The sequence below is a fragment of the Myotis myotis genome, unplaced genomic scaffold (genome assembly GCF_014108235.1).
Source record: "Myotis myotis isolate mMyoMyo1 unplaced genomic scaffold, mMyoMyo1.p scaffold_m19_p_6, whole genome shotgun sequence".
Taxonomy (NCBI): domain Eukaryota; kingdom Metazoa; phylum Chordata; class Mammalia; order Chiroptera; family Vespertilionidae; genus Myotis; species Myotis myotis.
Window position 1 is genome coordinate 98,477,240 of NW_023416368.1, and position 18,599 is coordinate 98,495,838.

The window sequence follows — 18,599 nt, forward strand, 5'->3', positions numbered from 1 at the left end:
CTGTAAAAAAACAATAAAATATATTTTAAAAAAAAGAATCACTCGATGAATGGTTTGGTGCATGACATTGCTTGGTATGCAGTGTTAAAATATACAATTAAATACACAGAATAAAAATACATTAAACCTTTCATTGCATTATCCATGTATTAACATTACTGTTGACAAGAGGAACATTCCGAGCTGTCCTAAATTAAGTTACAGCAAGCTGGAAGTGCTGCCTTTTCCACCCAGCTCTGCGGCTGGTGGCTCACACCGCATGCCCTAGGACTGGCCCTTTGCTGGCTAGCATTTGTTTTTTGTTTGCTGGTTTTTAAAAAAAATCTTTATTGTTGAAAGTATTACATATGTCCCGTTTTTTTCCCCATCGACCCCCTCCAGCCCACCCCGCCCCCTGTCCCAGGCCCTCCCACCCCACTATCTGCGTCTATGGGTTATGCACATGTGCATACAAGTTCTTTGGTTGATTACTTCCCACTCACCCACCATCTCCCACCTTCCCTCCGAAATTCCACAGTCTGTCCCAGGCTTCCATGCCTCTGGATCACTCCGTTCATCAGTTTATTTTGTTAATTAGATTCCACATCTGAGTGCGATCATGTGATACTTATCTTTCTCTGACTGGCTTATTTTACTTAGCGTGATACTCTCCAGGTCCCTCCATGCTGTCTCAAAGGGTAAGAGATCCTTCTTTTTTACTGCTGCATAGTATTCCATGGTGTAAATGTACCACAGCTTTTTATCCACTCATCTACTGATGGGCTGTTTCCAGATCTGAGCTATTGTAAATTGTGCTGCTATGAACATAGGAGTGCATACATTCTTTATGATTGGTGTTTCAGGTTTCTTAGGATATATTCCTACAAGTGGGATCACTGGGTCAAATGACAGTTCCATATTTAGCTTATTGAGGAAACTCCATATTTCCATATTGGCTGCACCAGTCTGTATTCCCACCAGCACTAGGGTTTTCTTTTCTCCACATCCTTACCAGCACTTGTCATTTGTTGACGGTAACCATTCTGACTTGTGTGAGGTGATAGCTCACTGTCATTTTAATTTGCATTTCTCTGATGATCAGTGTCTTGAGCATTTTTTTCATGTCTTTTGGCCTTCTGTATGTCCTTTTTGGAGAAGTGTCTATTTAGGTCTTTTGCCCATTTTTTTTTATTGGATTGTTTACCTTCCTTTTGTTGAGTTGTATGAGTTTCCTATAAATTTTGGAGATTAAACCCTTATTAGAGATAACATTGCCAAATATGTTCTCCCATGCAGTGGGCTCTCTTGTTGCTTTGTTGACGGTTTCTTTTACTGTGCAGAAGCTTTTTATTTTGGTGTAGTCCCATTTGTTTATTTTTTCCTTAGTTTCCTTTGCCCTGGAAGATATAGCTGTAAAGATATTGCTGTGAGATATGTCTGATATTTTGCTGCCTATGATTTCTTCTAGGAATTTTATGGTTTCCCGACTTACATTTAGGTCTTTTATCCATTTTTACTTTATTCTTTATTTAAAAAATATTTTTATTGATTTCAGAGAGGAAGGGAGAGGGAGAGAGACATAGAAACATGAGTGAGAAGAGCCCTAGATAGTTTGGTTCAATGGATAGAGCACTGGCCTGTGGACTGAAGGATCCCGGATTTGATTCTGGTCAAGGGCACATGCCTGGGTTGCAGGCTCAACCCCCAGTGGGGGGCATGCAGGAGGCAGCCAATCAATGATTCTCTCTCATCATTGATGTTTCTATCTCTATCTTGCTTTCCCTCTCCCTTCCTCTCTGAAATCAATAAAAAAATTTATTTTAAAAAACCACCATGAATGATGAGAGAGAATCATTGACTGGTTGCCTCCTGCACGCCCCCTATTGGAATCAAGCCAGCAACCTGGGTATGTACCCTTGACTGGAATCAAACCAGCGACCCTTCAGTCTGCAGGCTGACGCTCTATCCACTGAGCCAAACCAGCCAGGACTTGAGTTTATTCTTGTGTATGGTGTAAATTGGTGGGCTAGTTTCATTTTTTTTGCAAGTATCTGTCCAATTATCCCAACACCTTTTATTGAAGAGACTGTCTTGACTCCATTGTCAAATATTAATTGAGCGTAATGTCTTGGGTTGATTTCTGGGGTCTTTGTTCTGTTCCATTGATCTATATGCCTGTTCTTGTGCCAGTACCAGGCTGTTTTGAATTACAGTGGCTTTGTAGTATAACTTGAAATCTGGTATTGTGATTCCTCCAACTTTGTACTTCTTTCTCAAGATTGCTGCAGCTATTCGGGGTCTTTTTTGTTTCCATATAAGTTTTTGGAGTATTTATTCTAGGTCTGTGAAATATGCTGTTGATATTTTAAAGGGGATTGCAATGAATCTGTAGATTGTCTTGGGTAGTATGGACATTTTAATGATGCTGATTCTACCAACCCATGAACATAGAATATTCTTTCCACCTGTTTATATCTTCTTCTATCTCTTTTTTCAATGTCTGCAGTTTTTGGAGTAAAGGTCTTTTACCTCCTTGGTTAAGTTTATTCCTAAGTATTTTAATTTTTTTGTTGCAGTGGTAAATGGGGTTGTTTGTTTAGTTTCTCTTTCTGAGAATTCTTTATTGGTGTATAAAAAAGCCATCAATTTTTGGGTGTTGAATTTGTATCCTGTTACATTGCCAAATTCATTTATTAAATCTAGTAGTTTTTGGTGGTTAAAGGCTAGTAGTTAAAGGCTTAAGGTTTTCTATGTACAATATCATGTCATCTACGAAGAGTGAGCGTTTTACTTCCTCCTTTCCAATTTGGATGCCTTTTATTTTTTCTTGTCTGATCGCTGTGGCTAGGACTTCTAGTACTACATTGAATAAGAGTGGTGGAAGCAGACATCCTGTCTTGTTCCTGTTCTTGGGGGAAATGCTCTTAGTTTTTGCCCACTGAGTATGATGTTGACTATAGGTTTGTCATATATGGTCTTTATCATCTTGAGATATGCTCCCTCTATTCCCACTTTGATGAGAGTTTTTATAAAAAGCCAGTGTTGGATTTTGTCGAATGCTTTCTCTGCATCTATTGATATGATCATGTGATTTTTTTGTCTTTTAATTTGTTTATGTGATGTATTATGTTTATTGACTTGCAAATATTGTACCAGCCTTGAATCCCTGGAATAAATTCCACTTAATCATGGTGTATACCCTTTTTAATATATTGCTGGATCCAATTTGCAATATTTTGTTGGTGATTTTAGCATCTATGTTCATCAGGGATATTGGCCTGTAATTCTCTTTCGTTGTAGTGTCTTTATCTGGTTTTGAAATTAGGATAATGCTGACTTCATATAAAGAGCTTGGAAGTGTTCCTTCCTCTTGGATTTTTTTGAATAGTTTGAGGAGTTTAGGTGTTAGTTCTTCTTTGAATGTTTTGTAAAACTCCCACATTGTCATCTGGACCCTGACTTTCATTTGCTGGGAGTTTTTTGACTACTGCTTCCATTTCATCAGTTGTTATTGGCCTATTCAGGCTTTCTGTTTCTTACTGATTCAGTTTTGGGAGATTGTATTTTTCTTTTCTTTTCTTTTTTTTTTTTAAATATATTTTATTAATTTTTTTACAGAGAGGAAGGAAGAGGGATAGAGAGTTAGAAACATCGATGAGAAAGAAACATTGATCAGCTGCCTCCTTCACATCCCCTACTGGGGATGTGCCCGCAACCCAGGTATATGCCCTTGATTGGAATCGAACCTGGGACCCTTCAGTCTGCAGGCCGACGCTCTATCCACTGAGCCAAGCCAGTTATGGCGGGAGATTGTATTTTTCTAGGAATTTGTCCATTTCATCCACATTGTCCAGCTTGTTGGCATATAGTTGTTCATAGTATTTTCTTACAACCTTTCATATTTCTGTGGTGTCAGTGGTTCCTTATCCACTGTTGTTTCTAATTTTATTTATTTGGGTCCTCTCTGTTACTTGATGAGTCTGGCTAATGGATTATCAATTGTGTTTATCCTTTCAAAGAACCAGCTCTTGGTTTCACTGATTTTTTGTATTGGTTAAATATTTCTGCTCTAATCTTTACTATTTCCTCCCTTCTACTTACTCTGGACTTTTCTTGTTGTTTTCTTTCTAGTTCCTTAAGTTATAGGGTTAAAGAGTTTATTAATTTTTCATGTTTTTTGAGGTAGGCCTGTTGCTATGAACTTCCCTCTCAGGACTGCTTTTGCCGAGTTCCCGAGATGTGGGGTTGTTGTGTGTTCATTTTCATTTGTTTCCAGGAAGATTTTTTTTTTTTAATATATATTTTATTGATTTTTTACAGAGAGGAAGGAAGAGGGATAGAGAGTTAGAAACATCGATGAGAGCCGAAACCGGTTTGGCTCAGTGGATAGAGCGTCGGCCTGTGGACTGAAAGGTCCCGGGTTCGATTCCGGTCGGGGGCATGTGCTTGGGTTGCGGGCGCATCCCCAGTGGGAGATGTGCAGGAGGCAGCTGATCGATGTTTCTCTCTCATCGATGTTTCTGGCTCTCTGTCTCTCTCCCTTCCTCTCTGTAAAAAATCAATAAAATATATTTAAAAAAAAAAAGAAAAAAGAAAAAAGAAACATCGATGAGAGAGAAACATCGACCAGCTGCCTCCTGCACACCTCCCACCGGGGATGTGCCTGCAACCAAGGTACATGCCCTTGACCGGAACTGAACCTGGAACCTTTCAGTCCGCAGGCTGACGATCTATCCACTGAGCCAAACCAGTTTGGCTCCAGGAAGATTTTGATTTCTTTCTTGATCTTGTTGGTAACCCATTCATTGTTTAATAACATGCTATTTAGCCTCCATGACTTTGAATGTTTTTGGGTGTTTTTATTGTAGTTGATTTCTAATTTCATTCCACTGATATGAGAAGATGCTTGATATGATTTCAATCTTCTTGAACTTGTAGAGACTTGTTTTGCATCCTAACCTGTGGTCTATCTTTATGAATGATCCATGTGCACTTGAGAAGAATGTATATTCTGCAACTTTGGGGTGAGATGTTCTATTTTTTAAAAAATATATATTTCATTTATTTTTTTTACAGAGAGGAAGGGAGAGAGATAAAGAGTTAGAAACATTGATGAGAGAGAAACATCGACCAGCTGCCTCCTGCATACCCCCTACTGGGGATGTGCCCGCAACCAAGATACATGCCCTTGACTGGAATCAAACCTGGGACCCTTCAGTCCGCAGTCAACACTCTATTCACTGAGCCAAACTGATTAGGGCAAGATGTTCTATTAATGTCAATTAAATCCATCTGATCCTGTGTGTCATTTAGAGTGTCTGTTTTCTTGTTTTGTCTGGAAGAGCTATCGAGTGAAATCAGCAGGGTGTTAAAGTCCCCTACTATGACTGTATTGTTGCCGTTCTCTCCCTTAAAGTCTTTTACAAGTTTCTTTTATATATTTAAGTGCTTCTATATTGGGTGCATATATGTTTACCAGGGTTATATCCTCTTGTTGGATCGATCCCTTTAGTATTATGTAGTGACCTTTGTTGTCTCTTGTGATGGCCTTCATTTTGAAGTCTAATTTGCTACTCCAGCATTTTCTATTTACATAGAATTTTTTTCCCCATCCCTTCACTCTCATCTTGTGTGAATCTTTTGTTCTGAGGTGTGTCTCTTGTAGACAGCATATAGTTGGGTCATGTTTTTGTATCCATTCAGCTACCATAGGTCTTTTGATGGACGCATTTAATCCATTTATATTTAAGGTTATTATTGACAGGTACTTATTTATTGCCATTTTAATTCTGTATGCCTGGGTTTCTTTCTCTATTTCTTCTTCTCATTATAGCATTCCCTTTAGCATTTCTTGTAATGCTGGCTTGGTGATGATGTACTCCTTTAGCCTTTATTTTTTGTCTGGGAAACTCTTTATTTCACCATCTATTTTGAATGATAGCCTTGCTGGATATAGTAATCTTGGTTTCAGATCTTCTTTGGTATATTCTAAAATTTATACTTCTCCATGGTATATAAAACATTTATCCTAATTTCCATTTAAATCTTTGTAATTAATTACAATCGATTGAAGACTAAACTGCTGTGTGGGATTCTTTTTTTTTTTAGACCATTTTACTATTTTTAAATTGATTTTAGAGAGGAAGGGAGGAATATTGATTATAGAGAGATAGAAAAATCAATGATGAGAGAGAATCATTGATCGGCTGCCTCCTGCACATCCCCTACTGGGGATTGAGCCCACAACCCAGGCATGTGCCCTTGGCCGGAATCAAACCTGGGACCCCTCAGTCTGCAGGCTGACGCTCTATCCACTGAGCCAAACCGGCTAGGGCCTGTGTGGGATTCTTATGTATAAGGATCTTAACTATGGCCCAAAACATAGTCTTTCTAGTATGAATCCTTTGAAATTACTTTACGGTAAAGCATGTGGTTATTTGTATAAATACTAGAAAGGAAATGACATTGATTAATGACTTCTTAAAATCACCAATCTAAGTTATTTATTTAAGCCATCTCCTGCCATAAGCAGAGATCAGTATACTCTAGTCATCATTTGCGATGAAGAAAGAAGGTCAGCTTAAGGTCCCAGACACTTTTCATGTTCGAGGGGAGAGTAATGGTCCAAACCAGTGCTGTTTCCCACTGGGCAGTGGTCCCGGTTCTTTTTATTCATCTCCATGTCAGTCAGAAGCAGATCCACATGAGAGTTATGGAGCAGAGAACGGTTATCATCTCCCCAGGGCACGGCTGGGACCTGCGGAGGGGTCGGTCTATCATGCTCCCTGCAGTGTGGCTTCAGGAAGATGCTCAGCACGGTCACGCCACCCTGGGGAGCAGGACAGTAGGGGAGGGCCTTCTCTGTGGGCTGAGCCTCCCCCGCCGTGGGTGCCACGAGACACAGGTCCTGCCAGCTGCGCCTGGGATTGACCTAGCAGCCGCCGTCACCATTTTTGACCAGGACCACCCAATTAATGACTTTTTAAAAGAAAAACACAGTTGTTCAGTTTCCTTGATGTTTTGTTGCCTTTATTGACACTGTGCCCTAGAAACTGTAAACAAGATAAAACCAAAGAGTGATTTTTGAAACACCATAACATCTAAAGCAGAGGTTCTCAACCTTCCTAACGCCACGGCCCTTTAATACAGTTCCTCATGCTGTGGTGACCCCCAACCACAAAATTATTTTCGTTGCTACTTCATAACTGTAACTTTGCTACTGTTATGAATCGTCATGTAAATATCTGATATGCAGGATGTATTTTCATTGTTACAAATTGAACATAATTAAAGCATAGTGATTAATCACAAAAATATGTATTTATATATGTGTTTTCCAATGGTCTTAGGCGACCCCTGTGAAAGGGTCATTCGACCTCAAAGGGGTCGCGGCCCACAGGTTGAGAACCGCTGCTCTAAAGAGACAGCAAATGGAGTCGTGGTTTCCTGGAGCTGAGGGTGGAATGGGGATTGGCTGCACGTGGGCGGGGGTGGAGGTGGGTAGAGGGGTGGGGAGAGGGGGCTTTCTTGGTATGAAAATATTGTGGAACTGCATTTGGTGATGGTTGCACAATTCTATAAATTTACTAAAAACCATTGAATTGTAAATTAAAACAAGCAAATTTTATGGTAAGTTATGTCTCAAAACTGTAATATTAGATTTTTAAAAAAATTCCTTCAATATTTATTGAACTGTGAATGTTGCAAACACGGCTGAAACCTGAGACTCACACATGGATCCTCCCCACCCCCATCCCCACCCCCCTCTCCGCCCCAGGCTCCTCCTTGGGAAAGAATCCTAGAGCAGGACCCGCCCAAACACCAGAGGGGGGACAGGGAGACAGGGGGAGTGCAGGCAGGGAGGCGGCGGAAGTCGGGGGACAGGGCCAGTGTGCAATGCTGGATTCTGGGGAGACACACACAGGCAAAGGCCAGGACACCCATCTGCCGGGCAGCCGCAGAACATCAGGAAAAGACTGGCCGTTCAGTCCGTCCACCATGAAGCGTCTGCTGAGGGGCTGGGCCAAGTCACAGGGCTGCCTTCAGGGCACACCCGCCTGGGCCCGGGCAGCTGATGGCGGCCACCGGCTTCAGAAACTTGCTGTGTCCGCGCAGCCGTCGCTCCTTCTGAGAGCGGACCAGCTTCCCTGCTCCACGACCCCAAGACCCCGGCAACCCGGGGAGACGGCCAGGCGTCCAGGGAAGCCATCTTCTAACTTCCTGAGCTGAAGATACTTGGGCTGTAGCCTCAGGCACCACAGTGAAGGGCTCTGCGGGCTGGAGCTACGGCCTGGGATCAGCCTGAGATCACATCGCGGACGGGCGGGCCACCTCCTGGGCGAGGGCTTGGGACCTGTGACCCATGAGGGCCCGTGCTGCGAAGACTTTCAATATTAGATTTTTCAAAAGCAAGAGCTCCCGTGTGTGTGCGTGCGTGTGTGTGTGTGTGTGTGTGCGCGCGTGTGTAACACTGGACACTGATGATCCGCTCCTGATGCGAAGCAAGAGGGTGCTTTCGGCTCAGCCTGTGGCCCCGCAGCCTGCTCCCGGCACCCAAGCCCAGGCTGCTCACACTTGTGGAGCGCAGAGCTGGGGGCTCCCTGTCACAGGCCACCTGCAGCCCTGCTCAGCTCAGCTTCCATCAGCACCTTCTGTGCCCCATCTCCCTGGGGCCTTGGCACCAGCCTGTAGGGACTGTCTGGCAGCCCGAGGCGGAGAAGCCAGGAGCCCCAAGCAGTGGGCAAGGGCCACATTCAGGCTCACGTACAGCATGGTTGTTTTTAAAAAATATGTTTTTATTGATTTTAGAGAGAGGAAGGGAGAGGGAGAGAAACATCCATCGGCTGCCTCCTGCACGCCCCCTACTGGGGACCAAGCCCACAACCTGGGCAGGTTCCCTGACAGGAAACTGAACCTGCGACCTCTGGGTGCGTGGGACAGCGCTCAGCCACTGCGCCCACCGGCCAGGGCCACGGTGTGGTTTTCAGCTCTTTCAGGGACGTATTAAGGCATTAAACACAGTGTGGCTGTAGCTAACTGAAAGAACACAAGGAAAGACATCAGGACCCGAGGAATGTGTTAAGGTTAATGGTGAGGATGACGAGCTGAAGGAACATTTAGAATACACCTGCCTGGCACCCAGCGTCCCTCAGGGGCTCCTGGAGAGCGGCCACTGGTGCCCAACAGGCAGGTGCTCCGAGCAGGCGGCTGCAGGGGAGCCTGTGGGGGGCTCGGCGTGGCCTGGCGGTGGCGCAGGTGGGCAGGCCCTGGGCAGGCAGAGGCACACAGGAGGCTCTGGCATCTGCGGGCCCCAGGGCCCAGGGTTGGAAGAAGGGCAGGAGCCTCTGCCTGGGCCCCACTGCGCTGTTCAGCCTTCTTTCCCTCTACAGGTCACTGCTTCTGGGAGAAGGGAGGGTGTGATTAGGGAGAGACCAGACCCGGAGGGAAGCGGGGGTCGGCCCCACGTGCGAGTGTTCAGCTGGAAACCCCAGAATGCTCATGGTCACTGGAGGAGCTGAACTGTCTCTCCACTTTCCTTTGGTCCTTGATCTTGAGTCCAATGTCCATCCTCTTCTCAAAGAAGTTCACCAGCACAGACTCAGTCAGGATGGAGGCCAGGATCTGCTCGAAGGAGATGCTCCAGTCGGTGTCGACGGAGCCCCCGTTGCGGCTGGGGGCCAAGGGGCTGCGGGCCTCCCCGCCCACCAGCACCGTGTCGTCGGCCAGGTCCTCACACTGCAGGGAGCCCGTGCTGACCACCGAGTAGGAGGACATGGACATGTCGTCTTTGGTTTCATCATCAGACAGACGCTGGGAGGGGGAGCCCAGGCCCTCGCCACCGCCCCCGTCGCCCACCACCTGGCTCTCCTGCGGTGCTTTCCCAAGTTGGGTGTCTCCACCAGCTCTGGCCTGGGGGTCGCCCACAGCTGGTGGCTGGAGCTCCTGGGCAGGGTCCTGCGGGGTGTCGGGGGCTGGGGGCTGGTCCTCCCCGGGGGCCCCGTCCCGGGACTTCCTGCCGGGCTGCGCCGAGAACCGCTTCCCCACCTCCCCGATGCGCAGCAGCAGGCTGGCCACTGTGGCGATGGCGTGGTACAAGGCCTGCTCCCTGGAGTCTTCACTGAACATGTTGTAAAGCGTCTTGCACAGCTCAATGAACTGCTCCTTTTAAAGGGAAAAACAGAACAAGGGCAGGGAGCTGGTGGAAGACAGGTCAGGCTGCCAGTGCTGGCCACCTACTGCGTGGGGTGTGGTCTTGTTGGCACATCCACGCCCGCGCCTTGTGGTGCCAGGTCAGACTCAACCATGAGGGTTGGAGAGGGAAGGGAAGCGTGGCCTCAGAGGGCTCTATCTCCCAACTGCCCTTCAGGACAGAGAACGACCTGGAATCTCTCTGTCTGCGTCCTCTGTCAGCAGAGATGGGCCTTTTTCTATCGTGATTCTCTGGACCCAGTGACTACACAGATTTCCTCGCTGTGCTTTGGAGCCACCTTCAGCTTTTTATATCTTTAATCAGAGCGACTTCAACTCCTGACAAAGCTCTTTAGAGGGTGGTGACCAGGCAAGTGCGGCCGGTCAGTGAGGGAAGGAGATCCGGTTCCAGGTCCTGAGATCACACACGATGCCTCCTGCCCGCGGTGAGGTGCCCGACTGCAGGGGTCCCTTTGGGCAGAGCAGGGCCACCCTCAGGCTGGTCCAGCAGGTGTGGCTCAGTGGCTGAGTGTCACGGTTTGATTCCTGGTCAGGGCACATGCCCAGGTTGCAGGCTGGATCCCCAGTGTGGGGTGTGCAGGAGGCAGCCGATAGATGTTTCTCTTTCATTAATGTTTCTATCTCTCTCCCTCCCTCTCCTTCCCTCTCAGAAATCAATACAAATATATTTAAAAATAACTGCCTTTGGTTACATGTCTGTGGTCTGGCCTTGAGAATTCACTGAGACTCCAGGCTCCAAACCTAGAGACCAGCAAATCAACCGGGAGCCTGTGTGTGCAGAGCGCGCGTGTGGGCCCAGCAGCAGGAGCGCCGTGACACGTCTCCTTGAAGGGGGTGTGTCAAGCCTCTGTCCCTCAGAGGCCCACCTTCCCCAGTGCTTTTCTGGTTCGTGGGTCCTGAGTGACCGTGAGCAAGCTGTCCCCACGACACGAACCAACAGGTCCTGACACACCTGGCCTCCTGTCTTTCTGGACTCGTCCCTGCCATCTGACTAGCGGGATCCAGAGGCAGAGAGAACCCCCTCTGGGGTGCGGTGGGAGGACCAGCGAGGCCACTCACGCAGCGTCTACTGCAGGCTCGGGGGGCCTACCTGGTTCATCTTGGGAAAGTCCTTAATGGTCTCCTTCTGAACCTCCTTCTCCTTGGCCCACATCTGAAGGTAGTGCCGGTAATCGGGGGGGCTGGTCCCCTTCTCCTCTGCGAGTTGGGAGAAAAAATTAAACTCCTCTATCAAATGACAGAGGGCGGGGGCGGGGGCTGGTAGCGGGGAATGAGTGGGGAACGAGCGGGGTGGGGTGTGGTCTGGCATGGAGTTACCTGGCCCTTTTACAAACACCCTGGCATTTGGGGACGTGGTGAAAGAACACTCCAGAACACTCAGGGGAGGGGTCTCCCCTGGGCTACGCTAAAGTAGGTTTGACCTAAACTGATAAAGATGAGCCAACCCGCCTTCCCCAAGCCCCAGGATGGTGATGGGACCACGGGAGGCTGGAATGAGGGCGCATGAGAAGGGTCCTGGAAGAAAGCAGGCAACCGGGAGGAGGTGGCGGCAGCGGGGGTGGGGAGGGGAGGGGTTCACAGCTACTAGAAGATCCAGGCCTGGGGCTGACAGGAGCAGGGCCTCCCTCACATCCCCCCTTTCCACAGGGAGAGCCTTGGACTCAGGCGGGGCTTGCCATGTCCCCGGTGGGGGCCTTCCCGAAGTGACAGGGCACCCCGCTGGCCCCGCCTCCACGGCAGCAGCGGAGATGGCCTGTATATACCTCCTCCTTTTCCTTGGACGTCCTCACTTCCAGCTCCCTCGCCCTCTTCCTGCCGCAGGGCTTCTGGACACCGAAAAAAGAACACAGAACATCCTCCCGTTACGACTCCACGCTGAGGTCCGTGAGCGGCGCCGTGGTCTCCTGCAGAAGCCAACACGCCCCGGTGGCAGGCGCTGCTCTGCTCTCTGGCTGGCCGCCCGCCTGTCGGCAGGGGCGCTGCTCCTCTCCGCTTGGCTACATGAAACCCAGAGCCACCAGCTCGCACGTCCTGCCTTTCAAAGGGATGTAAATCGCTCCACTGGGTGTTTGAGCAAACGATGGTGCACGTTATGGAGAAAAACGCCAAGAACCAAGTTCTGTAATCTCTGCTGAAAAAGGTCAAACCAAAGGGGCCTAATTAGCAATTTGACCTTCCACCACACCAGCCGAGGATGAAGTTTTAAATACTGCTCAGCTCTGTATCTCTTCTTCTTTTTTAAATCCTCTCCTGAGGATATTTTTTCCATTAATTTTTAGAGAGAGTGGAAGGAAGGGAGTGACGGGGGAGAGAGACATCAATATGAGAGACACATCGATTGGTTGCCTCCTGCACCCTCTCCAGCTGGGCCTGGGGATTAAACCGGTGTGGCTCAGTGGCTGAGTGTTGACCTATGAACCAGGAGGTCACAGTTTGATTCCCAGTCAGGGCACATGCCCAGGTTTGGGCTCGATCCCCATTGTGGGGCGTGCAGGAGGCAGCAGATCAAGGATTCATCATTGATGTTTCCATCTCTCTCTTCCCCCTCCCTTCCTCTCTGAAATCAATAAAAATATATTTAAAACAACCCAAACCCTACAACCCAGGTATGTGCACGTGCCCTTAACTAACAATAGAAACCACGACCCTTTGGTGCGAGGCTGATGTTCTAACCACTGAACACACAGATCCGGGCTGCCCTGGGCATCTTGCTACATACATGCTGTTTGTAATTTCTGTTGGGTGTATTATCCTTGGTGTGTAATGTTCCCCTCATCCCCCCGAGAAGTCACAGGGCAGAGTGTTAGTCCCTTTGGGTAAGTACATTATACAGCACCAGCTCGACTGCTAAGGCCCAGGCCCAGAATGCCCCACCATCTGGATCTGAATCTCCCAAGGGCTTAAGTGCAGCACAGGGGTTTAAACAAACATTCACCCCTAACAGGAAGGTGTGTGGGACACGGAAAACATTTCTCAAGGAAGCACCCACCACCCTCCTCTCTGCCATGCACCTTGCTCGTGCTTTGCCTGGTCGCAATGACAGCGTTTGTGCTTGTTCCTCCGAATGAGACAACGGGACACTTTTTGCACATGGCTGTGGAGCTGACGCTCTGGTGCCTGCACAAGCCCCCCGTGCTGCGTGCCCTCACTGACCACCCATGACAAGCCCTTGGCTATGGGTCCTCCTCAGGACTTAGCCACTCAGGAGCGTCCCTGGGACCAAAAGCTTGCAGGCCTCCTGACCGTGCAGGGAACTGTGAGGACGACAGAGCCCAAGGCCTGGAGGAAGCCCAGGGCAGAGGGTGCCGCTGCCCCCAGGGACTGACCTTGAGCCTCCCAGGGCAGGTAAAGATCCAGATCTGAGGCCAGAGGAGATGCTGGAAAGGAGAGGGGGGAGTGAAGGGCACAGGGAGGGAGGGCAAGGCCAGAGTCCAGGAAGGCAGAGACAAGAGAAATGAGTGAGAACACCCCAGGAATCTGCCCAGAGAGAGGCAGTGCCCTGGTTCGCGAGCACCCCAACAAGGCAGGTTCCCCACCCCTCAGGGCTGCAGGCCACCTGTCCCAGCAGCGCTCACCTTCCGAGGAGCTGTCCTCAGTGAAGTAGTGGGCTGCTTCCAGGGCTGACTCGGCCTCCTCGGGGCTCAGGGCTGTGCTCAGAGCAAAAGGAGGGCGAGGGCAGGGAGAAACAATGTGACTCTGGCGAGGCCGTCCTGAGTCCTGGATAAGGTGTGCCCCCCACTGGCGTGTGCCCCCACTCCCTGCCCGCCATAGAGCCCGTGGTCATCATGAAGCCGGGTTCTGGTTATGGCTACTTTCTTGACTTTGACGTTGTTTTTGAAATGTAATAGTTGTCACAGGTAGAAGTCTAGCCAGTGCAGCTGGAGGCCAGGGAGCGGCCAGCCTCCCTCCCTGTGCTGTGGCCCAGAGGGCCCTCTGATGTTTGTGCTCCTGCCAGCGTATGTGCAGGGACCACCTGCGCACAGTAACTCGCTCTTCTCACTCCCTGCATCCTGGACACCAGTCCACATGGGGACTTTCTCTGAAAGTGGTCCCCGAGGGACCCACACGGTTCAGTGGGGCGTATTCTCCCTGTTGTGGGAGGGAGTGCAGTGCGGGCTGCGCAGTGTGTGGCACTGGGGAGGTGGCAGGGCCTGGCCCAGTGGGAGAGAGCGCCAGCCTCCCTCAGCAGAATCATTGGTGGCCAATACAACTTCCCTGGAGGCCACTGTGGCTTGGGCAGTGAGAGCAGGGCTTCCCGCTCTGGCTGCACAGAACCGGCTTTAAAACTACCCTCTGGGGTGGGTGTGGCCCCAGCATTTAGCAAATCCCTCCCAGGCAGTGCTGACACCGTGGCCAGCAGCAGCAGGAGGGCCAGCAGGAGGGCGGCGCCACCCAGAGCAGGGCCTGGGGCCAGGACTTCCACCTGCCCAGCCCCAGCCCCTCAGGGACCCGCCCTGGAGAGCTCTCCTCAAAGCCACTCTAGCTAACTCTCAGACGAAGATGGGGGTGCGCCTCAGCACTGGCTCATGGGGAGAGGGAGCCCCCACTCCACTTGCCCCTCCTCCCCCAGGGCCTGTGCTTGGATGCTGCAGGGCAGCTCTGGACAGTGAGGGGCCTTCCCCGGGGAGTGGGAGGGAGGCTCACCGGGGGGCAAGTGCAGCTTGTAGAGGACCTTGAGCTTCTCCGTCAGGTCCCCGTGGTACATGCCGCCTGTGGAGGAAAGAGGCTCACTGGCAAGAGGGCTCTTACCCCCACGCCTGCCCTCTCCTCCTCCCCGTCTCCTGGGCCCTCCTCACAACTGCCACCCTTGGGGAGGGTCCTGGAGTGGGCCCAGGCCTCCTGCTGTCCCGAGCTCCCCCCTTCTCTGGGGCCCACAGACCCAGCCGTGGGCAGCACTGGGCTGAGGGACGGAGGAACCCCATTGGGCCCCCACGTCTCCAGTGGAAAACGGCCCTGAGCCACTCACTCATCCCTGTCACGAATTCCTTGAAGTTGATCAGTGAGTCCTTGTTTCGGTCCAGGAGCCGGAACATGCGCCCCGCCAGCACGGGCGTGTGGGCGCCACAGGCCCAGGGCGTCAGGCTGGCAAAGAGTTCCTGGAACTGGCTGGCGTCGATGCGGTACTGCTCCAGGTAGGGCAGGCTGGGGTCCCGACGCACAGCGGTGGGCCTGCTGCTCCCCCAGTACTGACTCGCCAGGTGCTTGGCCTGCAGGGGCACAGCCTGGTGAGACGGGGCCCACGTGCCCACCCTCCTCCTCCAGCCATGGCTGCGGAGGCCCGAGTGTGAGCGCCGAGCTGCACAGCCTCCCAGGACCTCAAGCTAGAGCCCCAGCCCTTGTTCACAGGTGTGGGTGCTGGGACCGGTCATGGTGGCCATGGTGGGCGAGGGGCAGCGCTGGCTCGACTGTTCTGACCCTAAGGCCACAGCACAGCGGCCACCTCAGGGGCTGAACCAGAGGCAGACGGGGCCGAAGGGAAATGACCGGAACCGACCAGTGTGGCCTTCAGCACCCTTTTCCCTTCGCCTGCTAACAGCACCTGGAAGGCCCCTCTGTCCCAGCCTCACGCAATGGGGCAGGAGATGGCCCTTCTGACCCAGTGACACTTTCCTGTAGTCACGGCACCGAGCCTTTCGCTAAAACCACTGGAAAGAAACATCTCCTTCCACGGGGCTACTGAGGACAGGGCGACCCGGCGCCGATGACAGCCTGCCACTCCGCAGGGAGAGCAGCCCAGCGCACGCGGGCTGGGAGCCTGACAGACAGCGGGTGAGCCGGACGCGGGCTGGGAGCCTGACAGACAGCGGGTGAGCCGGACGCGGGCTGGGAGCCTGACAGACAGCGGGTGAGCCGGACGCGGGCTGGGAGCCTGACAGACAGCGGTGAGCCGGACGCGGGCTGGGAGCCTGACAGACAGCGGGTGAGCCGGACGCGGGCTGGGAGCCTGACAGACAGCGGGTGAGCCGGACGCGGGCTGGGAGCCTGACAGACAGCGGGTGAGCCGGACGCGGGCTGGGAGCCTGACAGACAGCGGGTGAGCCGGACGCGGGCTGGGAGCCTGACAGACAGAGGGTGAGCCGGACGCGGGCTGGGAGCCTGACAGACAGCGGGTGAGCCGGACGCGGGCTGGGAGCCTGACAGACAGCGGTGAGCCGGACGCGGGCTGGGAGCCTGCAGACAGCGGGTGAGCCGGACGCGGGCTGGGAGCCTGAACAGACAGCGGGTGAGCCGGACGAGGCTGGGAGACTGCACAGACAGGGGTGCAAGACGGACGCGGGCTGGGAGCCTGACAGACAGCGGTGCAGCCGGACGCGGGCTGGGAGCCTGACAGACAGCGGGTGAGCCGGACGCGGGCTGGGAGCCGGACAGACAGCGCGGAGCCGGACGCGGGTCTGGCGAGCCTGGACAGACCAGCGGGCGTGAAGCCCGGAGCGGTGGAGCCCTGACAGGACCAGCGGGTGAGCCAGACGCTGCCATGCGTGAAGCTGTGCACGCCCAGGCTTTCGTCACACAGGCCAGGCGTTCCCTCTCCTGTGAGCTGGCGAGCGGGTTTTCTAACACTAAGATCGTGCCCTGCCTAAACTCCAAGGACTTCCTCCCACCACATGCAGTCTGGCCGCTGCATGAGGATGCATCGGGGACAGGATGGGGCCGGTGCTGCCCTTGCTCTTGGCTGTCACCTTAAACACCATGTAAAGGTCCTCCAGCTCTTCCACTGAGAAACCAATGTCCCCAGGTATAGCCCGGACCTGGGAGGAGAGAGAGAAACGAGTGAGTGACAGCTTCTCAAGTTCCCGCCGTGGTGAAGGCGAGGCGCTCTGAATCCCCGCGCGGATGACGAAGGAGGAGAACCGTCTTGGTGCTGCCCGCTGGTCAAGCACAGGAGGCAGTCCATTCAGGAAGGAGGGTGTGGTCCATGGCTTCCCTCCACACCACCTGCCGCTCGGTTCACACTCCCTCCCGGTGGGGACGGGGAGCTCCCTGTCCGGAATGCCCGGTTAAGGACACGGGTGAGGGGCAGGCATCGCGTGGCTGCTGTCTGGGCCCCTGGGAAGACCCTGACACTGGCTCTTTGGAAATCGTTCTAGAACTTCTCATGAAACCCTCTCTCCAGAGATGAGGGGAACAAAGGCTAGAGCAGGCCTCCAGTGGGCTGGGGGGGTGGAGGGTGTCTGAGGGTCACTGCCCAGAGGCAGGGCACTGCCAGGCGAGGGCTCAGCACAGAGTCAGGTCGCGTTCGGCCTGTGGACACTGAGTGTCAGATACGTTTCCCAGTGACCAACCCACGAGCAGGACACAGTGACTGGCACAGGCGCCCTGGTGCCAGTCCCACCGAGGCAGCACTAGGGAACTGCACCTGCCCCACCCTGAGGGGAGCCCTGAAGGCAGCACAGCAGGAGCACCCAATGGGGTACCACCCCACCTTTGCCCCCGGCAACCTGGGGCCATCATACCACACTCCTCTTGGCCGTATCCTCCAAAGACTGGATCACTTTCAGCCTCTGTTTAAACCTCATCTGTTCAATGTCGTCGGCCCTCAGGCTGCTGAATTTCTATGGGCCAAGGGTGACTCAGTGAGGTGAGGTAAAACCACAGAGCAGAGGGCCACCACTGCTGGGCCACCCGCACCACAGGGACCAAACGAACGGCCTGGCCAAACATCCCCGGTCAGTGCTGACCTCATAGGACACTTTAAGGAGGTCAAAGATGTCCACCTCTTCAGGAGGGTCATCTCCACTGGTCAGCAGGGCGTGGAGGTGTGGGATGGGCGGAGAAACACTCTGCTTATTGACCACATTATCCAGGTATCTGGAGGGATTAAAGGACAGAAGTCTGGACCGCTAACAGGCGACAGTGATGTGGAGGGACTTAATTTGCATAGTCTCCCAATTAATGAAGGAGCCTGCCGAGGGCTGAGCATCCTGCAGGGCGGTGAGAGATGAGCCCTGCACATCAGTTATCCCCCGGGAGGTAGTGGAGAGAAGGCCTTGCTCCCTCAAGGCCTGAGGCAGCCAGACTGTCCTCTTGGGTCCCATGGGCAGGACCCTGGATAAGCCAGGTCCTCACATACTGGGAGACGCTTTGTCCATTGGAAGGATGTGCTCCCCACCTTTGTCGAGCCCTCGGGGACTTGGGGACTCCCTGGCCAGGAAGAATCAGGGACCAAAGGAATGCCCCGGGAGAAAGGCGCAAGGGGCCCCGCTGTGGGGGGTCGTAGGGACCTGCTTCCCCCGGGACAGCCTTAGGACAGGGCTTGACCTTGGCCGGCCAGGATCTCACGCCCTCCCAGGCTTGCTGGGCTGGGCTGACACTCAGGTGGGAGAGGGTGGCTGATCTACACCATAGGTTCCCGCCCAAGGCCCAGTGTTTCTGGTGTGAGAAGGGCATGAGAACCGTCTCAGACTCTGGCC

General features: G+C 52.3%; 1 protein-coding gene across 5 annotated transcripts in view; it reads right to left on the minus strand.

The window, feature by feature from the left end:
- Nucleotides 1-8,753: 8,753 nt before the first annotated feature.
- The window catches only part of TBC1D9B (TBC1 domain family member 9B), a 52,890-nt gene continuing 43,044 nt past the window's right edge, over nucleotides 8,754-18,599 (minus strand). For 2 of the 5 annotated variants that reach the window (XM_036312769.1, XM_036312772.1), the window contains 10 exons: nucleotides 17,868-17,997; nucleotides 17,643-17,741; nucleotides 16,869-16,937; nucleotides 15,155-15,395; nucleotides 14,833-14,898; nucleotides 13,764-13,835; nucleotides 13,515-13,565; nucleotides 11,952-12,014; nucleotides 11,279-11,385; nucleotides 8,754-10,140 (listed from right to left, as the gene is read on the minus strand). In XM_036312769.1, the coding sequence (XP_036168662.1) occupies nucleotides 9,454-10,140; nucleotides 11,279-11,385; nucleotides 11,952-12,014; nucleotides 13,515-13,565; nucleotides 13,764-13,835; nucleotides 14,833-14,898; nucleotides 15,155-15,395; nucleotides 16,869-16,937; nucleotides 17,643-17,741; nucleotides 17,868-17,997 (1,585 nt within the window). In that variant the 3' untranslated portion in view covers nucleotides 8,754-9,453. Of the gene's footprint in view, nucleotides 10,141-11,278; nucleotides 11,386-11,951; nucleotides 12,015-12,058; nucleotides 12,320-13,514; nucleotides 13,566-13,763; nucleotides 13,836-14,832; nucleotides 14,899-15,154; nucleotides 15,396-16,868; nucleotides 16,938-17,642; nucleotides 17,742-17,867; nucleotides 17,998-18,599 lie in introns of those variants that run through there. The other 3 variants (XM_036312771.1, XM_036312770.1, XM_036312774.1) reach the window with 3 other exon arrangements.